At 30.9% G+C, this 23,319-nt stretch overlaps 1 protein-coding gene across 2 annotated transcripts; it reads right to left on the bottom strand.

Annotated features, from left to right (window-relative positions):
• Positions 1 to 4,171: 4,171 nt before the first annotated feature.
• On the bottom strand, positions 4,172 to 23,240 carry LOC132728567 (mitotic spindle assembly checkpoint protein MAD1-like). Of its 2 annotated transcripts, none has more exons than XM_060714227.1 (17): positions 23,100 to 23,240; positions 22,554 to 22,779; positions 22,058 to 22,215; positions 16,635 to 16,817; positions 16,192 to 16,316; positions 14,887 to 14,968; positions 14,242 to 14,372; positions 12,980 to 13,094; positions 12,120 to 12,178; positions 10,366 to 10,452; positions 9,855 to 9,999; positions 9,338 to 9,535; positions 8,286 to 8,374; positions 6,722 to 6,812; positions 5,976 to 6,198; positions 5,150 to 5,340; positions 4,172 to 4,447 (listed from the first exon to the last, which is right to left on the bottom strand). In XM_060714227.1, exons 2-17 carry the CDS (start codon positions 22,729 to 22,731, stop codon positions 4,289 to 4,291), a joined length of 2,214 nt encoding a protein of 737 aa, XP_060570210.1. In that variant the 5' UTR covers positions 22,732 to 22,779; positions 23,100 to 23,240; the 3' UTR covers positions 4,172 to 4,288. The 2 variants fall into 2 exon arrangements, with proteins under 2 accessions (XP_060570210.1, XP_060570209.1); XM_060714226.1 differs by having other exon boundaries at positions 23,052 to 23,207.
• Positions 23,241 to 23,319: the final 79 nt, after the last annotated feature.

Below are 23,319 nucleotides of genomic sequence, written 5' to 3' on the forward strand. Positions count from 1 at the left end.
TTTTTATAAATTTTCCCGGCACATTTCATGACTTTTTTTTATCCCTTGTTAGAATGATAGTTTTAGTTTGATTTGCACTTTCTTCATCTCTAAATGTTTTCTCTTAGAATATTAGATTGGGTGAGGTATAGAAATTTATATAAAATAACTACAAGCTTTGAGACATAATTTCTCTAAGGCCACAACTCAGTTTTTTTTATCTAAAGCCAGTATAGCTTCAGAGTTATTCTAATTTTAATGAAAATTCAAAAACTGTTCTAAAATATGAAAATATTTAGATGTATATGTAAAATGATTCAATATGTTGTAGGGCACTTGACATACTTTCCACACAAATAACTTTTCAAGTTATATGAAAAATAGCCTAGTGCAAAGGGCTAGAATATGACTGATTCAGACTCATTAAAAGTGTTTTGTGAAGAGTTAAAATTGACAAATTTACATATTTTGTAAATTTTACTTTTTGAATATTTTCTTTAACTTACTTACAAATGTACAGCTTTAAGTTTTAACTGGCTATAATTTCCAATAGATATTTGGCAATTCATGTTCATATATGGAATTTCTTTTTGGTTGATGTTCTTATTATGTTTACACTTTCTGAGCAGTCAAGATCCCTCTTTGTTTCCATTTGTTATGTAAAAAGGGTTTTGAATATATATAGATAATATAATCTATGAGTTTATCTTCGAAATCCATTTTATTTTGAAATTTTTGAATCTCATTATTTATTTGTTTACAAAATTTGTTGAATTTATATATTTTATTGTTATAATAATTATTACTTACAAATTGCAGGTTTATGCAAAACAGAAATTGCATTTTGACCACAATGTTTTCACATTCCACCGTATATTTTTTTGTTTGAAAATTTATTTTTTACATGTTTATAGATTTATAGCTTTTTTTCTATCATTCCAAAAAAAAGTTTTCTAATTTTTTGATTGGTTGATTTCTAGTTGTTTGATTGGTTGATTTAAAAATCTAAATTTGAAATTGACCAATGATAGTGTTCAAATATCCAAGCTGCATTTTGCAACTATTGTTTTACCTCATTTTGTAATTTCTGATATTCAAATCTAAAAAGATACATATGAAGACAAAAACACTGTTCAATGTTTTTCATTTTGTCACAAAAGCCTATTTGGGTTTACAGAAACACTGTTATTTATCGGTTAATACGCAATATAAGTAATGATTGGCACTGTTTGAAAAAGGACCTTGAGATCAAAATTTGAAATTATCCTTCTATGAGCAATTGTATAACCATTTTCTTTGCCAAGTTATAAGTTTTTCATCAAATAATCAAAATAATATGTTAACATTTTTCAATAAAGATTGGACTGACAGAGCAAACTTTACCTTGCTCGACATATGTAATCAGGTATTAAATAACATCACAGGTTGTTTTATATTGTTAATATTTTAGGTTGGAGTTTACTTAGAAATGCATAATACATGAAAATGACATAATGACCACCACCATGAACACTGTACAAGGAAAGTGTCACTCGTACTGGTACTATACAAGTTATTTTATACAACTGAAAAATAATATCTCAGAAATAAATACAATTGACTTTATATGCAGTTTTATGGCAGCATGGAAATTGATGCGACACTTTAAAATTTGTATTTAAGTGATAACTACACAAAAGGCATTTCTCAAAAAGAAATTCCCTCAGTCTTGAGTCCTTTTTCAAACATTTCCAGTTACATACTACAGAAATTTGAATACTCTACAACAGTGCAATCATAAGACAGGGGTGGGGAAGGGTAATATTGTTGTTGTTGTTATTGTTGATGTTGTTATTCCGACACGTTGTGATCACTATTTTGTTTCATCACAAGTTGTTGTTTAAATCTGGACCAGATTAAATGTTATTTGCTTCAAATAAAAAAGGGTAATGAAAATAAGTCTCAATAGAACTTACTAAACTTACTAATAATTAGAGAATTAAGAGCTTATGATGTGTGAACATGTATATTGGCATATTTTGCTTAAAGTTTTACTTTTTTTTACTTTTAGTACTACATTTGAGCCGTGTCATGACAAAACCAACATAATGGGTTTGCGACCAGCATGGATCCAGACCAGCCTGCGCATCCGCGCAGTCTTATCAGGATCCATGCTGTTCGCTTACAGACCCTATAACAAGTAGAGAAACTGATAGCGAACAGCATGGATCCTGATCAGACTGCGCGTTTGCGCAGGCTGGTCTGGATCCATGCTGGTCACACACCCATTATGTTGGTTTTGTCATGACATGGCTCATTTATTAACATACTGTAGCTTAATACAAAGTACCAGCTTATTTCATCTTGGTCATCTTCACCTTCAACACATTGTCAGGTACATGTCTATATATGAATGTTTATAATCTTTAAAAAGATGTACGGTCCATATTAAAAGAAGCAAGTTTTGTATTAAATGTTACAACTCAAGATTTATCATTCACAATTTAATGTTTTGATTTAAACAACAATTTGTTGTGCACAGCTTAACAGCTAATCAGTATGAAAAGAAATCCACATGAAATTGTCTTGTTAACATTTCCTAACATTTCAAAAATTCTCTTCAATTCTTTGTTATATTTCTTTTTTAGCCTTGAATGAAATCAGAGGGTAAATTTATTTAATAGAAATCTGTTTGAAATTTTCATTTTCGTTTCAAAGAATTCTATATGCAGTATTACTACTATTTCTTATTTTCAAGCATTAGTGCTATTTTAGAAACTCTATACAGTCTATTTTTAGAATTTCCGGTCTTGTCTCTTTTCTAGTCATCTATGTCCGATAAGTAAATAAATGTTTTGTGATTTTCAGTAAGATTTAAAAAGATTTAGAATTTTTCTTTCCATAATGTATAATAAGACGATTTGAAACACAAATTTTGTACTAAATTGGCAAAGCAACTTAGTAAGTTGTATTTAAAGTCTTACTTTAAACTTAAAAATCAAAACTTTTACAACACTTTATTGTTTCTGTAACATTTTAGGCACATATTTCTTATAAATCCACCGAAATAAAAAAGTATTCTCGTTCATGAAGTTGTTATTCCTTTTATTTATTTACATCATTTATTTAGTAGCATTGTTGTCGCATATAAAAGTCATACGACAACTTCACTAGTGGCGGAAGACTTCATTTGCCCCTCTATGCACAATTTCATGCACAAGTTGACAGCTTAGTGGAACCATCTTTGTTCCGTAAGCCAGCTGCATAACTTCCTCACATGAAAGAATCCAAAGTCCCTGGCAGGAGTCTAACCCACATCAGTAAGAAACCAAGTTGTGTAGAATTTATAGATGGAGAGTTTTGCTAAAAATTGTATTCTTTCTGATAAACTGCCTTTACTTGAATTGCCAGCATATACTGTTTGGCTAAAGTTCCATGTAGTGATTTTGCTTAGCTTAAATTTCGAACAATACATTCAAAGTTTTAGAGATTTCAAAATCAAAATACAAAACTTTAGCTACCAGTAATATAGAGCTTGCTAGGTCAAGCAGCTAAAGGGATCAAATAAGCTTCAATCGTTTATCATATAAACTGACATAAAATTATGTTTAACTACTCAAAAAAATACAAGACAGCTTGATTTGTCATTTTTTAATACAAAAATGTAAATATCATCGTACATATACGTTGTATATACATTTCATTATAGCATAAAAATACTTGTACAATACAAATCACCATTCTGATCAGTCTAATAATCTTTGTGTAAATTGTGTATCTAATTCCTCTTGCATTTATACACGGGAGGTTTGATGTTAACTCTTCAAAGTCAACTGTGTTTGCTTTAATTTCATCATGTGAAATTAATTTTATTTAACTGAAGAAAACAATCTTAATATCTTTCTTAGTAACAAATTCATTAATTTCACAAATAATGTTCACATAAACATACATGTCAACTTATTCCTTGGGAACATTTGCAATGAATATGTACACCAATTACGTCAACATGAATTTGATTTAAATGTAATTTCATGTCTATCAACACATTTAATATGTTCACAATTAAATATGTTACCAATTATGTTTACATAACCTGCTCCTTTTATAAACACAATCATGTTCACCAATCATGTTTCACATCAACATTTAAACAGCCTTCTTCTGAAACACATAATGAGAATATGTTCAGTTAATTGAATATGAATATGTTCACATAAACATATACTTGTAGCATCTTCCTTCAGCAACACTTGATATGAGTAACTTCACAATTTATCAAGAATATGTTCACCAATTATGTTCACTGTTAACATAAACATGACACCGATCAACCAAAGTTCATGGTTTGTCGTGAAAACAAGTCGAGCGTGACGGCACTGAGGAATGCTGGTATACTGTTTTGACGTATTAGGTACATGTCAATGAGATCTTGCATCGTTGATGAGAAACTATTACCCAGCATCTCTATAGTACCACTTGTGTTTTGCTGAAAAAAAAATTAATACACAAGAATTATATCATATTGTTTCTTCCATAAACTTATCTGCATTGTCAATGGCTCTCTTTACACACAGCTTATCCTTTAACCTGCAGAACGTTTAATTGACTTGGCTGGCTTGGAATTTGGAAAAGTCCATTTAAATTTTTTAAGGGATTTCATTCAAAAGAATACAAAAATTGAGCTGCCTGGATGTGTGCAGGCTTGCCTGGCTCAATACTGGAGGCAAAGGCTGATCACTTTTGGTTCTAGTAGGTTAACGCTTTATTACTATTAGACTATCAATAACTTGCAGAAAATTATTTTTTTGTTATCATGAGCAAAATTTTCAATAAACCTCTTAAAAATAGCATTTGAAAATTTTGCTGGGCAACGTTTTATTTTATTTCCTTATCTCATTTATACGAGTTAAATTTCTTGTGTTAAACTCCCTCAAGATATAACTATAAGTTGAAAATGTAATTGTATAGTTTTTGAAACTTTAATATAGCTTTAAACTAACACAAACTGTCAATATAGCCTTCTCAATAACCATTTTTTCTCAGCTAATTGAACCTCTATACTTCTCAATAACTTAAAAATTATATGATTTTATATACATGTATATGATTTTACAAACCATGTACTACATCACCATTTACAGTAAATATATCAAGCTTACCGCAGACTTGCGTTACAAAATTGATTTACCTGAAACAATAAGAAGTCATTGACAGTTTCAGCATACATGCTGGTAAGTCTGTACTGGTTAGACGTTGGTATATCTATTTTATATCCCGTCAGCTGATAGCATACTTCTCGCACTTCCTGGCTTGTCTTCTTAAATGCCTCCATTAAACGTTTATTCTTTAACTCGGCTGTTGTCAACTGTGAACGCATTTCTGTGGACGAAAAATTGAAAAGCTACCTATTTTCAGTTCATTTCAATTTTGCTATGATGTTTAGTTAACTCCTTACTGTCCTAAATATCTTACATGGAATTGTTTATCTTTTAATCTGGACTAACTTATTTATCATTTTTAGGGAAAATTTCAACATATGTAATGAATAAATAGCAACAGTGAAGACCGTGATCAGATCATGATGGCACAAGTACCCAAGAGCTAGATATTCCCGTCTGTGGCGACAGCTGGTGTTTGATTCTTTTTCTTGCATATTACAATTTAATGACATTTCAAAAAGAAATAACAAAAACTAAAATTTTCATTTAGCAATTTTTTTCTCATACCGGTAGTAGCGTATGAATATACAACTTCATTCATAACAACACAATGATGTTATCCTAAGTTCATTCATTAAAGGTGAGTGGAAATGACATCATTTAAAACACGTGACTTGTCATACATGAGGAGTTGTTTTTGAAAAGGTTTTTCTAGCACTGATGTAAAAAGTAGATAGTCCTGTCTGATACTCAAGTATAAGTAGTATTCACTTCATGACATAAATTTTAATGTAACAAACAAAATATCTCCTTTTACTATTATGGTGTCTTTTCGACTATTTTTTACATTCTTACCTTCAATATCTTTACTAGATCCAGGCTCCTTCAATTTTTGTTCTACTGCTACAGTGAGGTCTTCTATACGGCCTTCGTTTTCCTCTAAAATTGCGATCCTCTGTTTTAATCTTTCATTCTCGGCCTTCAACTTGGAAACTTCCTCTTTACGCAGCTCTATAGCTTGATCAACAGGATTCATCTTAAAGTGTAATACTTTCAACTTTGTTGGATCATAATCACCCTGGAAAAAAAAACAACTTGTTACAAATTCATAAAAATAACAGTGTAAAATAATTTTAGGTTTCAGTTTTATCAGTAGCTGTCTTTTTGTAACAAATGACAATAAAACAGGGAATTTAACTTAAAAGTATGTAATCTTTATATTTCACGGACAAAAATACTATATAATATTAGGAACTTTAGTAGAATAATCTGTGTTTTGTTATCATTTTCTCATCCAAACATAATCAGACATCTTCCTGCTTTGAATTTCATCTTAACCTTAATTTAAGAGTCTAGTTTGGCCGAGAGAAAAGCCTCGAAAACATTTCAGAGTCCAAGAATCAGTGAGAAAACTTGAAATAATGAAAAAGAGGCATATATCAATGTATCATAATCAGTACAAATCTTTGAATTTTCATCTTCAAATCAACTCACTCTCACTACCGTTACCATGAATCCCATCAAGAACTTGAGATTCTTTAATGTGATAAAGATTACCAGCTAGCTTGAGGAACATTTCCTGAAGAATAACTTCACTATACCTGTAAATGTCTTTGTTCAATCCTACACTCTAATGTGTATTTTTCTTGCTCACATTTCTCCAGGGCCTTCTCCAAGTTAGCTATTCTTTCCCTGTGTAAAATGTCAAAATAATAAACCTTAACAATAATCACAATCATCAAGTTTATTAAATGTCCTGACTAGACAGTATACCAAAAAAAATAATTTTAGTAGTCACTTCAAAAATATTTTAGTTTTTGTAATTTTGGACGACCACAAATTTTGAAAAACAATGTTTTTTCAAATTCTAATACTGATTTTAAAACATTTGGTACGATGTTTCGGAGATATGTCAACCTAACCTGCTTTCCTTGAACACTTACCAGTTATCACCATTTTCTCCACAAGTGTGCAACTATTATCTCACATGATTTCTAAATACGAGGTAAGAAACAATGGAACATTAAACTAAATGTCCACAATCAACTGTCACACAGAAATCTACCTTCACCTAAGGATCAAACTATCAACCCTAACCTGATACTATGCTGGTATTTTAATGTAGTGAAGTATGCAGATACACTGCTGCTTTATAAAAATTTGACTACCAATCTAATCAACAAAATTGATTTCAGGATAGAATAAGGCTCTATAAAACACTGAGTAGATACCTTTCTCACAGGCAAGACAACCGGGTTTGAAAGACCACCTGTCAAGCAAGACCTTTTTTCTTATTAAATATTTTCCAAAGCAGTTATCAATTGTAAGGATCTGACATTCTAGCATTATTCTGAAATGTACTTACAACAAAACTTATAATGAAATCCAAGTGACATTGTGAAATCCTATAGCTCCATAATTTGTTGACTTCTACAATAACAAGATTCACTTACCTGATTGATCTGAAGGAACACTGTATTAACACTTATTGACTTTGCAATTTAAGCTGATAGAAATGTTAAACTTACCTTTTATGTATAGCAGAAAACTGATTTTCTCTTTACATTTTTGTGTAGCAGACGTCGAATGACAGACATCTTTGAAATCTGTCACTTCATATTTTGTATTGAAGATTTCTTATTGTTAATGTCAATTTCAGTCAAATTCAATTCAAGAACGTAATTTATGTAGAGTTTATGATTGATTAAGGTCAGAAGTCCTTAGGTATTCACTACATGTTTCTGTATATTAATGATTTTCGTATGTAGATTTTATATGAGATTTCAATATGGCCGCCATTGAAATCCAGGATTTCAGATTCAGAAATCCGGCCGTCTGTCCATTGGAGGATTTCCGGATTTCTGTTGTTTCATTGGTGGATTTCAAACATCGAACCTTATAAAAGTCGGAATCCAACCAATGTTGTCACTTCGGTCTTGACCTCCAAGTAATGGAAATAAAGTTGTAAAACCGCCAAAGTTCAAATTCAGTAAACATCTTACAAACGACATTGTTATCCAAACTTGTAAGTTTGTATGTATTTAAATCCAATATTTGTAACTCACTAGACACTGTTGTTGCCCAAATACTTGTTATAAACTTAGAAAACTGTATAAGAATTGTATTTATTTTCCCCATCCTGACATGCGTTTACACAATACATACCTGAGATGAATAGCGGTTTGCTGGTCACCCTGTGAAGATGACATTCCATTGTGACTTGCCTGCTGTACCTGTGACAGTCTCAACTCAACCTACAACCATATTATCAAACATTAACATAACTGACCATATAGTTATGTTCAAATAAAATACTAGAATACTAGATGAAACTGAATGTGAAAAGTTACTTGGTCAGTCTTTTATATATTTAAAACAAATAAGTTCACTGCAACATAAAGTAAACTATCCAACAATAAAACAAAGCTGTTGCATTTGACTCCTGAGAATATTTACAATGTCATTTCATAACCTGTGATATGCTTAAGGTCATAACCTCTGGTACATAGTACTTGCTTGTACTGCCATTTTAATATCTATAATAACAGTTGGCAAACAATCAAAATAATAAATATCTAGATCTATTACAGAAGTGATGAAAATATCTGCCCATTCAATGCCTGACAATACAATGCAACCACTCCAGAGCAAATCCCTTTGAGAAACATATCTTCTGGTTGTTGCTGGGAGTTGTTGTTCTAGAGATGTTAAATAATTGAAACTGCTGTTGAGAATTGCTCCATGAAAGGCTGCACTGTATGACACTTGATACAACTGGATGAGAATAGTTACTTGAACAGACTAAAGGTACACTTCTAGTCTTTATTTTCTAAGATTTCTAAATTTTAGTTTCATGTAAACAAATCTTTAAAGGGTATATATCTATTATCTTATGAAATATTTAAAAAATAATATTGATTCCATTATTATAAGGTTGATTCCTAAAAAAAGTTGTCACAAAGAATGTCTCTGCTATTTAATACACATGTATAATGTACATAAACAGAATAAAATGTTCCGGAACAAAATATTATTTTGCTATTTTAAGTAGGGTTTTATCCGTTTAGCAATCATTCTGTACATGCACCATTCGCTTTTAAGGCAATAAATTACCATATGAATTTCATAAAAGCATTTTGGAAGTATACTTTTTAAAATTCAAACAGTAATTTTTGCATCAGATATATAGCTTTATACACTTTAATTACAATACTCACTTGTTTGGCATGCAGTTTAGCTAATGTAAGCTCTTCGTTAACTCTGTTTAACTCGGCATCAAGAAATTCCGTCTGCTTCTTATATCCCTGAACACTTTCCTCGAGATGTTGAACCCGACCAGATGAACCAACCATGTCCATAGATACCGTAACCTCACTCTCGTATGAGTCTATGATACGTTTATATCCATCTCTTTCCTAAATTATATTACAAATGTAAAGAGATGATTAGCCTTGATCACTCTATATAACTTGAATGGACTTGTCCACCTTTCAATATGGACTAAACTATTCAACATTTTAGGGAAAATGTCAAAATATGTAACAGCTGAATATCAAACTATGATCAGACGGCATGAATGTGGGTCTGCAAAATTCCTGGCTACCTCAAAATTTACTAACCACTACTTGTGTTTAACCAAATGTTTTAAAATTATCAAGGGGTGCCAAATTGCTAGCTACTTGCTACTGAAACATTTATGGAGGAAACTGCATGTATGTTTAAAAGTATACAGACCTTTGTCACCAAGAGAAGTTTTCTTTTCAATCTTTTGATAAGCTCCTCCTTCTGTTGATGGTTAGTTTTCTCTGTAACAACTTGTTGTTGTAGCACGTTCACTTGATCTTGTAAACTTTGTAAACTATTCTCCTTTAAATGTAAGCTTGAAGAAAACAAAGAAACAAATATCATTAATTGATACCACTCTAAACATCTGCAATGGACTTGTCCATCTTTAAATTTGACAAAACCATTTATCAATTTTAGAGAAAAGTGCAAAATATACACTGACTGAATAGTAAATAGTTTAGAATATGATATCATAGAAGACCTGGCTATCTTGGTTTGCACTGGTAGCAAAACGGAAAAATGAGCAGCCTTTGCCACCAGAACAAAGCCAGTTTAGGCTGACCAGACTCTAATTTTACGATACCGGTAGCTCAATTTTTTTATTTGACTTTGTTCAGAATGGTAGAAAATATCATATTTTTGTAAATTCCATGTAAAATTTTGTATTTCAATGTGTTACCTTGTCTGTAACTCTCCCTGTCTTGACAACATGAGGACCTCGGCATTTTGAAGTTCGGTCACTCTCTTTGACAAATCTGCAGGTGACCTTCATGGAAAATAAAGAGAAGCAAAAAAATCAGCAGTCAAGAAATATAAATAAATTTAAAAAAGAAAAAAAAAGAAATTTAAATAATTGCTGACTTGAAATATCTTTATCTTCTGCTATGTTTAATATCATCTATGCATATTACAAGCAAAAAGAGCTGTCATTGATTAAGTGCAAAGCATACCAATGATATATCAGTATCAGATGACAAATATCATCAATACACCGATATATCGATAAGTACCTAAAATTACTTGTCTGTCATACTCTTTCATACCTGTTTGAATGATTTCATTAAAATACATGTTCTGTTCAATGTCTTGTTTATAAATTCCCATTGCATGATTTTTTTTCCTGATCATTTTTTTAATCATCATTGCTATGAAATATTTCCACTTTCTAACAACAGCATAGTGTTAGATATGGACACCTGCTTCTCTATATGTTTTGGGTGAATTTTCATAATTATATTATAGACATTTAATTCCTTTAACATCCTTTCCTAAGTATATGAAAAATAAATTTCAAACAGTAAATGATAGACACAACTTTAATTTGAGATCTGTCCAAAATGAAAAACTAATTGTACCTAAACCAAAAACAGAGTGTTTTATGAAAACACTTAATTACTCTGGGCCTACAATATGGAATGACATTCCAATACATGTTAGAAATTCTGAAACTTTGAAAAAATTTCAAGCCAACTATATTCATTGGCAATTTTCCATTAAAATTATATATGTCAATTTTTCCATTATTGTGTACATAGCTTTTTAAATATGATACCAAGATGACTATAACTTCTATAACTGTGTTGTTTTTTAACATTAGTTGTATTTTTTTTTTTTTTTTACTTTGCTTGTATTTTTCAATATTGAGGTTGCTTGTATTTTTCAATATTGAAGTTTTTGAAAATGCCACAAAGTGTAAAAAAAAAAAAAATTAACAGTTTATTTCTTAAATGATGTTTTGTAAATGTTGACTGTATATAATTTATGTCACATTGTATTTATATGTTGTTATGTTACATTGTATGTATATGCTGAGGCCCACATGGAAGATCGGGAAACCGAATGTGCTAGCCTCATTAAATAAAGTCGTTACTTACTTACTAATTAATTAGTCAAAATTATTGGGTTTTTTAAATGTGTATCGATTATTGATCGCCAGAAAAATATCAACAAATACATTCATATTATTTCTATCCATGACAGCTCTACAAGCAGATAAAATCTTTTTTTTAATTATAAGATCAGTACAATTAAAATAAAGTATTTTCTTTAATCACAATATTACTTGAAAAAACTTTTTGTGGCAAAAAATATACAAATTTTTGTTGTAAAAAGTAAAAATTTATATGCTTACATTCATCTCAAGATACAAAAAAATCATTTATGTACCATGACATTTAAATCCTATGAAATTTATGTCACATGAAATATGTCTCATGACATTTAAGTTTCATGACATTTTTGTCCCATGACATTTTTGTCCCATGACATTTAAGTCCCATGACATTTAAGTCCCATGACATTTAAGTCATATGACATTTAAGTCATATGACATACTTTAAAACCAGAATATCCATATCATACATGTGATTCTGTGTAAATAACATATTTCTTTCATATATCAGTTTACAGTTTTACATTCGTATTCATATTTACCTGATTTTATGACCTGACTTGTCAGAATTCTCCCATTGACTTAGTTTAGACTTCATAACCTACAAATAAAACAAACTTTTAAATAAAAGTTCTTATCAAATTACCTTATTTTATTTTCCATGTAGAAATACTATTTATACCAAATATATTAAGGGTCCTTATAAACCCTGAATTAAAATTATATGCTAAAACAGAATGCTGACAGTGACCTAACTTTTTAACTGTTAATGATGAATTAACCTTTTACCATGTTAAATATCCGAAACGAACTTGTCCATTTTTTATTCCGGACAAACCCCATTAATCATTTCGAGGGAAATTTTATATTGAATACTGACTGAATAATAAACAGTGCAGACCATGATTAGATGGCAAGGATGTGTTGTGTCAGCTGATCTTGGTCTATATATAATCCTGTAAAGTTTCTTTGAAATTGCATTAGTGGTATATTAGGAGTAGTCTAGGAAAACTCAATAAATAAAAATCTGTAAAGGGCCATAACTCTGACAAAAATCATTGAACTGGAAAATGCTTGATATGCACAACTTGACTTAATACTGATCATTCCTTAAAGTTTAGATAAAATCACAACAGTAGTCTCTAAGGAGTAGTCAGGAGACAGACAGACGACAGAAAAGTTATCCCTTCTACTGTAGCAGGCGACACAAAATCAAATTTGTTAAAACATTTACTGTAACTGTTGATTTCTATTTACCATCTGGATTAACCAGTAACTGATTTAATATGTAACATCTTAAAATGGCAATTACAAATGTAAATTTTCCATAACTTATTAAAATACCAATGACTTTCATTCAGTTACTGAATAAACTACACTATGAACTTCAAATACAAATTACCCCATTTTCCTCAACTAATTTATTGTAGTTGATGAGTTTATCTTCCATTCTCTCTAATTTCTTCTTCATTGAATCATGTTGCTCCTTTAGAAGTATATTATTCTCTTGAATATCTCTATAAAAATGAAATATTCAGTTTAAGTTATTGTCTTCAATATCTCTAAAGAAACACATAAGACATGTACTTGCTTTTAAAGCTGCATGCCTCCAGATGACCCAAAATATTTTAATAAAATTAAACTTGGAAAAAACATACTAAAACTTTGAGAAAAGTAAACAAATTAAAGATTCAAGTGATAATTTATATCTTATGTGCAATTAATGACTGTATTTTGTAGTATTTATCACCATATTTCTACTGCGTTATTAACGCAGTAAGGGCTATTTATGCATATTTTGACCTCTTTTTGGTAATTTACGTGGATTTAAAGTGCTGATTGTAATGTGTCAAGTACGTTCTTTGTTCACTTCACAATATTTTACCTTTAAATACATTTTCAAAATTTTCATGAAAATTAGGATGAATCTGGAGGCGTGCTGCTTTAATTGTATATCTCTACAAAAATACAACATTCAGTTTCAGTTATTGTATTGAATATCTCTAAAGAAACATGTAAATTTTTGCATTTTAATGTATATCTCTACATGAACACAGGGATAGAAAATTCCACTCGTCCGCTAGTAATTACGAGTAGAATTTAAGAAAACTCGATGCAGACAGTGTAGAAAAATGTTGCCAGCATATTGGATTTAGAAGTTACTGAGTGACTAGGAAAATAATTTTCGATGCCTGGAACAAAATTCAAACTTTTCTTATTTATACATGTACTTTATTTTTTCCTTTTTTCTTATTAAATCTAAAATACAATGTCTTTAATTCTTGTTTATTTTTACAGAAACTGAACTCAAAATTCCCGTTATTCTCTTGTACTTCAAAAACAAGTGCCTTGTGGCACATAAACCTTTTTAAAGTTAGGTCTTACGATACTTGATATTTCATTCCTTATATAGAATTTTGTATAAAAAACATGTTTTCTCTATATTTTTTAAGTAAAGGAGACTCAAAAGCTATTAAAAGCTAGGGCTTCATAAAAGGTACCTTTATATCAAGTTTGATTTTTTACGTCTGTCTAAATAAAAGTTAATCAGCAGAGCAACCAGCTTGACACCATCTGTTCATGATTTAGAACTTTCTTAAACCACTGATCAACATATAATAACCTATTAAGAAAAAAAATACTTATCAATTTAAATACACATACCTTAAATATTGGTTCTCATCAAGCAGTTTTCTATTTTCTTTCTCCATTTCAAAAAATGTTGAAACCTGGCTTTTCATGGCTTTACCAACTAAATGGTCCTCCTCCATTCGTGATATCTGTAACTCTAAATCCTGAAATCAATGGTCAAACTTTCAAATATTTCTGAAGCAATGTACGCTACCATCAAACCTACAGAGTGCCTTCTGTTTGCTAAACATTCATTTGGTTTATACAGAATTTATTTTTAGTTCGATTGAGTAAGAAGCTATAAGCTTATAGACACACTTCCAGATCCGTTCCTGGAACCAACCAGTACTGAGCAATAAGTGTAAAGTTTCTTGCTCAAGGAAACAATGACTAGCCCCTGACGGGGGTTTGAACCCATGCGGCTAGTGATCCCTCTCTATTGCAACAAGCAGACTAACTGCTGGGGAGATAGAGTTGTTGTGAGGAGGGAACATATTTTGGCATTATCAAAAGTAAAGAACAAAAATACCAGAATAATGATAGATATTACCATGCTTAATAGTTGTATACATATGTATCTATTTTACAGAAACAACAGTAAAGTTAAATTAGATTTTCTTCCCTATTTTTATGCCAACATTTCTAATATAATTATTACAGTACAGTTAGTATGTTTACCTTTATTTTCTGCTCTGCTTGGGTGTATTTTAATCTCAATTCTTCAAAGTCTTTCATTTGGTTGCTGATCTCTGATGATCTTCTACAATAATAGATTTTTAAAGGACGAGTGATTGTAAATAATCTAATGCCCAAGATTTTGAAAAAAATAACGCCCCGGATATAACCGATTTGCTAAAATATTAGCCGATGTTAAGATTTTTTTGGTGGGAAAACATTAAAGTAAGACTACCTTAACCCTTTCACTGCCAGAGGGTTATTTATTTATTGATCACCTATTTGCCAGAAGGTTTTCTAAGAAATTACTATATTGTTAATTATTAATATAATTATTATTATTAGTTATTAGTATTATAATAATTATATATGTTTCCAAATCTGCTAGTATATAATATTTATTGTCGATGGTATAATTATCTATATATTTATTATTATTATTATAATTATTATTATAATTATACAAACGGCAAAACCCGTCCATATGGCAAATACGCCGAAAATAATAGGGACGGCATATGAAAGGGCAGTGAAAGGGTTAAACTTAATAGTGATTATTTTAACCACTATTGAATCTGTTTCCTGTGACTAACCAGTGATGGTGTAATATTTTCCAGTTTTTCATCATTACAACAAGTTTCTTTAGTTTGCATGATATGGTAACTAACACAATGTTACAGCCTTTCGATTTGCTTCCAAGCGGTATGTATAATATTGTAAATTCCGAAATACCAAGTCACCCGACTGTCTTGTATACAGATATTTTCTATTGCATGCTTTATTAACAAGCCTGCAACATGTATTTAAAGTTTTAATTTAATCATCAATAATGATGAGAGCTGTTACTAATACTCAGTTCGAAGCAACAATATTTCGATATCGGATGACAAATATCGGCAATACACCGATATAAAGATGACTGCTTATAATTGCCTTTCTATAATTCACTTTCAAACCTTTTTAAATGATTCCATAAAATACATGACTGTTCTTTTCATACATTATGATGTGTCTTGTTTATAAATGGCCATTGTATGATTTTTTCAGACAACTTTTTGTCATCACTTCTATGAAATATGTCCATTATGTAATGATTGCATAGTGGTTGAAATGGACATCCACTTCTGTATATGTTTTGGGTGAATTTTCTTAAATTTCTAGAAATTTAATTTATTAGTCGATTTTTTTCAAATGTGTATCGATTATTATCAACATAAAATATCAATGATACATGGATATCATTGCTATCAATGACAGCTCTAATAATGGCTGTTAATTTTCAATGGAATAAACTACATGCACACTTACTGAAGCTGAAGTTTAAGCTGAGCTTTAGTCTCCTCCAGCTCACACGAGCATATTTTCAGCTCAGTTTCATTCCTCATCATGTCTCTCTTCAACTGTGTAATCTTCTCCCTGCTCTGTTCCTTCTCCTGAAATTACATAAGAAAACTATATGAGCTGCACCATGACAAAACCAACGTACTGCGTACGGCAAAGGGGCTCTATACTGGTGGCAAAGGTGAACTGATAAACATGATGACCTTAAACTACTCATAAAAATTTCAAGAATAGCAATCCCGTCAGTGATTAAAAAGATAGACAAGGTAATAAACTAAACAAAGTGTTACAGATAATGATACAGGCCGACATTTGCATAAAACTATTTTGCCACCATGAGCTCTGTAAACCTGAACTTGAAATTTAACTAACATGTAAATGAGCTCTGTAAGGATGATACAATAACTCACCTGGAGTATTTCATCAGAGAGTTGTATTCTCTCTTTTTGTAACGACAGAATCTGTTCCTCATACTTCTTCCTCTGTCTCTCCGACTCTTTCTGGCACTCTGTCAAAGTCTCATTCATCTGGACCTCTCGATCTTTCAAAATCTTTATCTTTGACATCACATCTGACAATCTCTGACTTTCATGCTATATGTATAATAAACAAGTTTTTGATGATTGTTTAAAAACTGGCTTGGTCAAAGAGCTTGACAGTTCCCAATTTACTTCTAATGTCCTTTATACAGATGACCATAGGTTTTTTGTACAATAGGAGAGATTTACCAGTGGCCAATATTCTAAAAATAGAATTGCTGATAAGCACTGACCATAGCAACAGTTGCTGGTCGTACATCCTCTTTGTACTACCTAGTCATTTTACATAAGAAAACTATGGTGTGTATGTCTATTAAGAAATAAATATGAGCTCTGTTTCAATAAAGTAGAGGTTTTGATGCTAAAGCATCATTAGTCCCCGAATAGAAAAATGATTGTATTATCATAAATTTAAGAAAATATCAGTTAAAAGGTTCATGAATAAAGAAAAGATTAACAATATGTTGAGTAACTATTTATTTACAATAAAGACATAATATGTGAAACAAACTTGCTTAGAAATATTGTCAAGAAACTGTTATCATTTTTTAAATCAGCAAAAAATAACGTACACTTAATTCATCGTAAACTTAATTCATCGGGAATAAAACAGGTGATTGAAAATAATAAGTAAAGCATTAACATTAAGCTTGCAAAGTGACTGGGAAAATATAGGCTATTATTGTATGAAATGATGCAATTCTATTGTACTTTTAAAGGTACTTAGCTACAAAATTATATAAACAAAACAATCTTTCTTATCTCATATTTCCTATTTATTTATTTTTTATTGAAAATAAATAAAACTGTAGGGAAAAGAAATCTTCAAACAATTATAAAAACTGTAGGCAAAAGAAATATTCGAACACAGGGCTGGGAATCAAAACTGCGTCGTATCCTACAAAATGTAAACAAACACCGCCATCTTGGAACGAAAAACGTATGTTTTTGTTTATAACTTTTTTTGTTGGAAATGACTGAAAACCAGATATACGTATTAACACGCTACACTATTTTCCGCTTCGTTCGGTATATGTTGCTTGCACAACTATTTTGTAAAACAAAAGTTATAGCGAACTTGCATCTCTAAGCGGGGCAGAATTTTTATGAAAATGTGTGGATACGACGCAGTTCATATTGCTTTATCTATTGTTTTTTCCTTCAAATCAATTATATATTTGTTTCAGAGTTCACCATAAACTTCGAAATATAATTTTGCATCATTTACTAAAATTTCATTAAAAAGAGATGTTTATTTTCTTAGAAAATAATGATTTTTACGAAATGATGCGACGCAGTTGAAAATAAAATATATGATACGACGCAGTTGTAATTTTTGGCAGTCTTTTCAACAGGGATAATTTTGGCAAAATATTTCTATTTTATGGAATAATCACTTGCGCTAGATAAAAAAAACCCAGATCATTTGCGGTGTATAGCAATGTTCTGTTGCTTTTGATTATTTAGAATGTCATGTCCAATATAACATTTAATTTGAAAGTTTACATTGCGGAAGCTACTTTTCAGTTAAACATGAACATGTTACCTAATTGATCATAATATCTGAAATAATTTCTTATATTTTCCTGTAGGTTTAATATTATCCCTAATTTTTTCGCAAAAAAATATAGAAATCTATTAACTTGAATTCATGTTGGCTAGCTACGCTCTAAGTTAACTGTGGTTCTGCATGTTCTGGGTAATGACTGCTTTTTTGTGGTTTGTTTTCAAACTTTCACTCTACACATTAGCTTTACTAAGGGCGAGGACCTCAGGTGCGCCTTTGTGCATTATTTCAGGCAAAATGTTGCACCTGCAGAGAACCATCGACATTTTGAAACTAGCTTGATAGGTTTTCCACATGGAAGAATAAAAAGAACCTGGTGGTTTTCGAATTCATAGCAGTTCAGTTCAAGTGATTTGAATTCAGTAAACATAAACAGCTCTGCCACGGTCGGACACACACGTCAGCTGTACAAATAAGCAGCTTTTTTATTAACTTCTGGCGTGAAGTTTTAAGATTATAAATATTTGAATTAATTATAAAGAGAATAACATTTAAATTTCTTATTTCGGTATGACTAGCAGAGAAATTTTCAATGTAAACAGGGGGTAATCCTCTGTGAAGTCATTTTCTGAAAACCTTTGTTTAAGTTTTCAGGCAATTCATTATCAAATAAAAATCACACTTCAGTATGAAGGTATGTTAAGATGCCATGTCTCTAGTCTGTTGAAAATTCGATTCGATAATCTGACCTAAATTTTCTGTTCAATATTGTGAAAACTTCTTCAATACTGTTGAAAGATCATGTCTGCCTATATCTTATCAATTTATCGGTGCACAGCGTAAAATACCTTTGCAAAACGGACACCTTCTTTACAAAATAATCTGTAGTTGTATCATATGTAACTAGATTTTGAAAATTTAAAGTTTTTTAATGGAGAAGAATGATACTAAAGTGCAAATATGGAAAAAACATTCCGTAGACCTTTCCTCATCGGAGATAAAGAAATGCAATACGACAAAATCAGAAGTAAATTTAAGTTTCGCGGCGCTGAAAACGGAACGCATAATTAACCTACTTGCAAAAATATATTGTAGCTTAACCATTTATAATATAATTTTAAAAATTTAATGTTCAGTTTTAAATGATAAAGCTCATCTGTTCTCACCGATTATTAAGAAAATGAATACAATAAAATCGGCACGTAAAAGACATAAGTAATAACGGAATTGACGGAAATTATTGCTAATTACAAGTAACAAAGGTAGGCATGCAATTTGCGCATAGCTCTCTTCCGATAGCAAGAGACCTTTTCAAATTTTGTAATTCTTTCTTTTTTTTTCTCTCTTTTTTTAAAAAGGTCATTTCTGATTAATACTAGTACAGGGTCAAGGAGAGGTTACACTGGAATCAAAAATAGTAATCACTCCCATTTCGAACTCACGTGAACAATTTTAGAAGCATGCTAAGACAACACTGGAACACGTTGTCATATGGGTGTGCGATCACGTGTTTCAATGTATATTGCATTTGATACAGCTTTTCGGAATTTGTAGATGCTTATGATAGGTTCTTAAATGCGACTGAAAAATGCAGCCTTAATAGAATTGTATTACATTCCCATTTTTATGGAACCAATGAGTGACCTCTGCTTTTGACTTAAGTTGTAAACAAGAAATGTTGTTGGACGTTATTAGCATGCCTAGCACATAATTTAAATAGTTTAAAACCAATATGCAGCCTGCAATGAAAATACAACTGCGTCGTATCATATTTTATTTTCAACTGCGTCGTATCATTTCGTAAAAATCATTATTTTCTTGGAAAATAAACATCTCTTTTTAATGGAAATTTAGTAAATGATGCAAAATTATGTTTTGAAGTTTATGGTGAACTCTGAAAACGAGTATATAATTGATTTGAAGGAGAAACGATAGATAAAACAATATGAACTGCGTCATATCCACACATTTTTATAAAAATTCTGCTCCGCTTCGAGTTGCAAGTTCGCTATAACTTTTGTTTTACAAAATAGTTGTCTAAGCAACATATACCGAACGAAGCGGAAAATACTTCAAAATAGTGTAGCGTGTTAATACATATATCTGGTTTTCAGTCATTTCCAACAAAAAGAGTTATAAACAAAAACATACATTTTTCGTTCCAAGATGGCGGCGTTTGTTTACATTTTGTAGGATACGACGCAGTTTTGATTCCCAGCCCTGAACAATTATAAAGACATTGCTTAGATATATGTTATAATATGTGGCCTAAAAAAAGTTATAATTAGTTAACTACATCAAATATATAATGCCTAGCTTATAAATATGAAATAGTTTTAGAGGTATACTTGTATTCTGAAATAAATTCACGAGGTCATTATCAAATCTACCTGATCCCAGATTTTTTTGCAAACACAGATGTGACACATGACTATTTTGAGTAATTATGTTGCCTTTTCTTTTTTGTATTGGCTGCTGTAAACATGTTTAACTGGGGATTTTGTCAACTTTTAAAATCAATTAAATTTATCCCAAACATTTTCAAATATCACCTGTTGGTCAAATACCATTTTAACAGTCAATCTTTTGAAATATAAAGTCAATTCAGCTCAAATTGACTATGAAAATATGAGCATAATGTCACTTTAACTTGCTTAATACTTAAAACTGAAAATGAACTAAGCATAAAGTTTTAGATTATATTTATGTTAACAACACTCAGTTTTGGGTCTTAAGCATACATTTAACAATGGCTAAAATATAATACCCTTGAATCATAAAACATATTTACATTGACAGGGTGAAAAAAGGGAAAATGAAAATGAAACAAAACTGAGCAATTAGCAGGCATATTTCACATAGAAATGATAGTTCATAGAACACATGTAGCGAGTTGTTTCAAGATTGATATAGACATAAAAATTAAAGTACATGTAGATGTTTAACAAAAATTTAACCCTTTATAACATCACACTTATCTTATATATAAAATATATCAATACTATTTAGAAAATAGTTTTGTATTTTTTTCTTCATTTTGAATATTACAAAAAAATATATGTTCAGATAATTCTGAACTTTAAAACTTTGCCCCAGGAACATCATCTTATGTTAACTTTACAGAAAATGCTATCATTGTTTACATGTGAATGTACGACCTTCTAAGATTGTGTGTATACGTAGTCCACACAGCAGTTATCAGTGACGTGGTGGTAAATCTCTCCTATAGCATACTACAGTAGAACTTTGGTAAGCTGAAGTTGAAGGGAGTTGCGTAAACAATTCGGCACATCAAAACTTCGACTCATGAATAGGTCTCAACTTAATGACAAAATTTCAAGCCAATGACGTTAACAAGCAAGTTGCAATTATATATTTTTATCATGGTGCCAACAATTAAGCTTGCAAGTGAATTCTGCTTTAATATTATTGGATTACAAATGCACTTCAGAAGAAACACGAGTCTGAAGAAAGACGACCTATAGCTAAATGTTACCCTGTACAAGATTAAAACTAAACCCAGGCATCAAAAATTATTTTCAGAGTCACTCGTCCTACAGGATGAGTAGCTTCTAAATCCAATGTGCCATTTTTCTACTCGTCCTGCATCAAGTTCTTTTAAATTCTACTCTTAATTACAAGCAAACAAGTGAAAATTTTGATCTCTGTAAACCCTTGCATAGATTAAAGGAAAAACACTATTCATTATTTTTGTGAATACAGCTGATTATATTTATTGCAGTACGTATATAAACACTGGGTCACAAGGTAAAGAAACACAACTTACAGATTTTTCACACTTGACTTCTTCCACTTGCTGTTCATATTCAATCCTAGCTCTCTTATTTGATGTTTCTAGAGATGCTATCTTAGACTGAAGTCGAGTAATTTCACTCCTTGCAGCTATACATTCTGCTTCTTGAATCTTGAAATTCTTCTCTTTCTCTATTAATTCAAAAACCAATTTCAACAATTATCAAGCAACCAGACAAATTTCTACAGTATTTACATGTATGTTTACATGTAAGTTTGCATTTCATTTGCAAATTACTGTGGTATGAATTTATTACATGCACATTACTTTACATGATTCAATGGTCAATAGAATTTTCCTTAAGCTGAATGTTGATTTAAAAAGCTAAAAAAACAACAACAAACAAACAAAAACAATGAACAATTTTTAATATCAAGGATTCAATGTGACAGGATTATTAACCATATAAAAGTGTGCTACAAAAGTGCACTTTAAATCTTTTGTTCTAGAGAACTAACAAAATACTTACCAAGAAGGGCCTGTACAGATACAGATCCACTATCACCAGACCTGTTTTTGTAACTTTCATTGTTTAATTTATCTAAACTGAATATTCCCACTCCTCTGCTCTCATCGTGATCCTGAACAAACTGATCAAAGTCTCTCTTCATACGAACCACGCTTGTATTCTCATCAAAAAATGCCATTGTCACAATCGGTCCTTCATTAAAGGAACTCCACTGAGGTCTAAAAACCTAAAACATAAAATTTGAATTTCTAACAAAGATCAACTGTGGCATTTAAAACAGAAAGATATGCAAATTATGATATACAAAGAAACAGATTGAAATAGGGCCGGGTTGACCAGATGTCAGATTGACTTGGGGCCGGAGTCACTAATTTGGGGCCGGATTCACTTGAAGCCGGGTTGAATTGTACCGGGGCGACTTGTATGTGGGGCGAATCATAATCATTTAAAATATGCATTTTCTGGCCCCGAAAAAAATATAAATCCGACTATAATTACCTTACGACTTAAATCTGACAATCAAATCGAGTAAAACATTTATCTTACAGTGGATGACAATGGTTGAAAGACAGATAAAGACAGGTTTATCACTTTTAAACAGAAACCCACACTCCTTGTTGTTATTGTTGTTTAGACCGGAAGTTAATGGCAAAACTAATCGTATCAACTCGGCAATCTCCGCCAAGTTCGAAATTGAGCATCGGTAAAAACATATGTGAATTTCCGCTGATCGGGTTGTGCGCTATAACACCATATATGTGAACAG

The sequence above is a fragment of the Ruditapes philippinarum genome, unplaced genomic scaffold (genome assembly GCF_026571515.1).
Source record: "Ruditapes philippinarum isolate M1 unplaced genomic scaffold, ASM2657151v2 ctg2779_1_1_1_1, whole genome shotgun sequence".
Lineage (NCBI taxonomy): Eukaryota > Metazoa > Mollusca > Bivalvia > Venerida > Veneridae > Ruditapes > Ruditapes philippinarum.

What these genes read in the sequence shown, in the direction of transcription:
- LOC132728567 (XM_060714227.1), bottom strand. Translation starts at nt 22,731, where the DNA reads ATGGCATTTTTTGATGAGAATACAAGCGTGGTTCGTATGAAGAGAGAC. An exon ending in AAGTCAAGTGTGAAAAATCT is followed by an intron (nt 16,818 to 22,057) that starts GTAAGTTGTGTT and finishes TTATACATATAG; the next exon opens with CATGAAAGTCAGAGATTGTC. An exon ending in GATGAGAACCAATATTTAAG is followed by an intron (nt 13,095 to 14,241) that starts GTATGTGTATTT and finishes TCATTTTTATAG; the next exon opens with AGATATTCAAGAGAATAATA.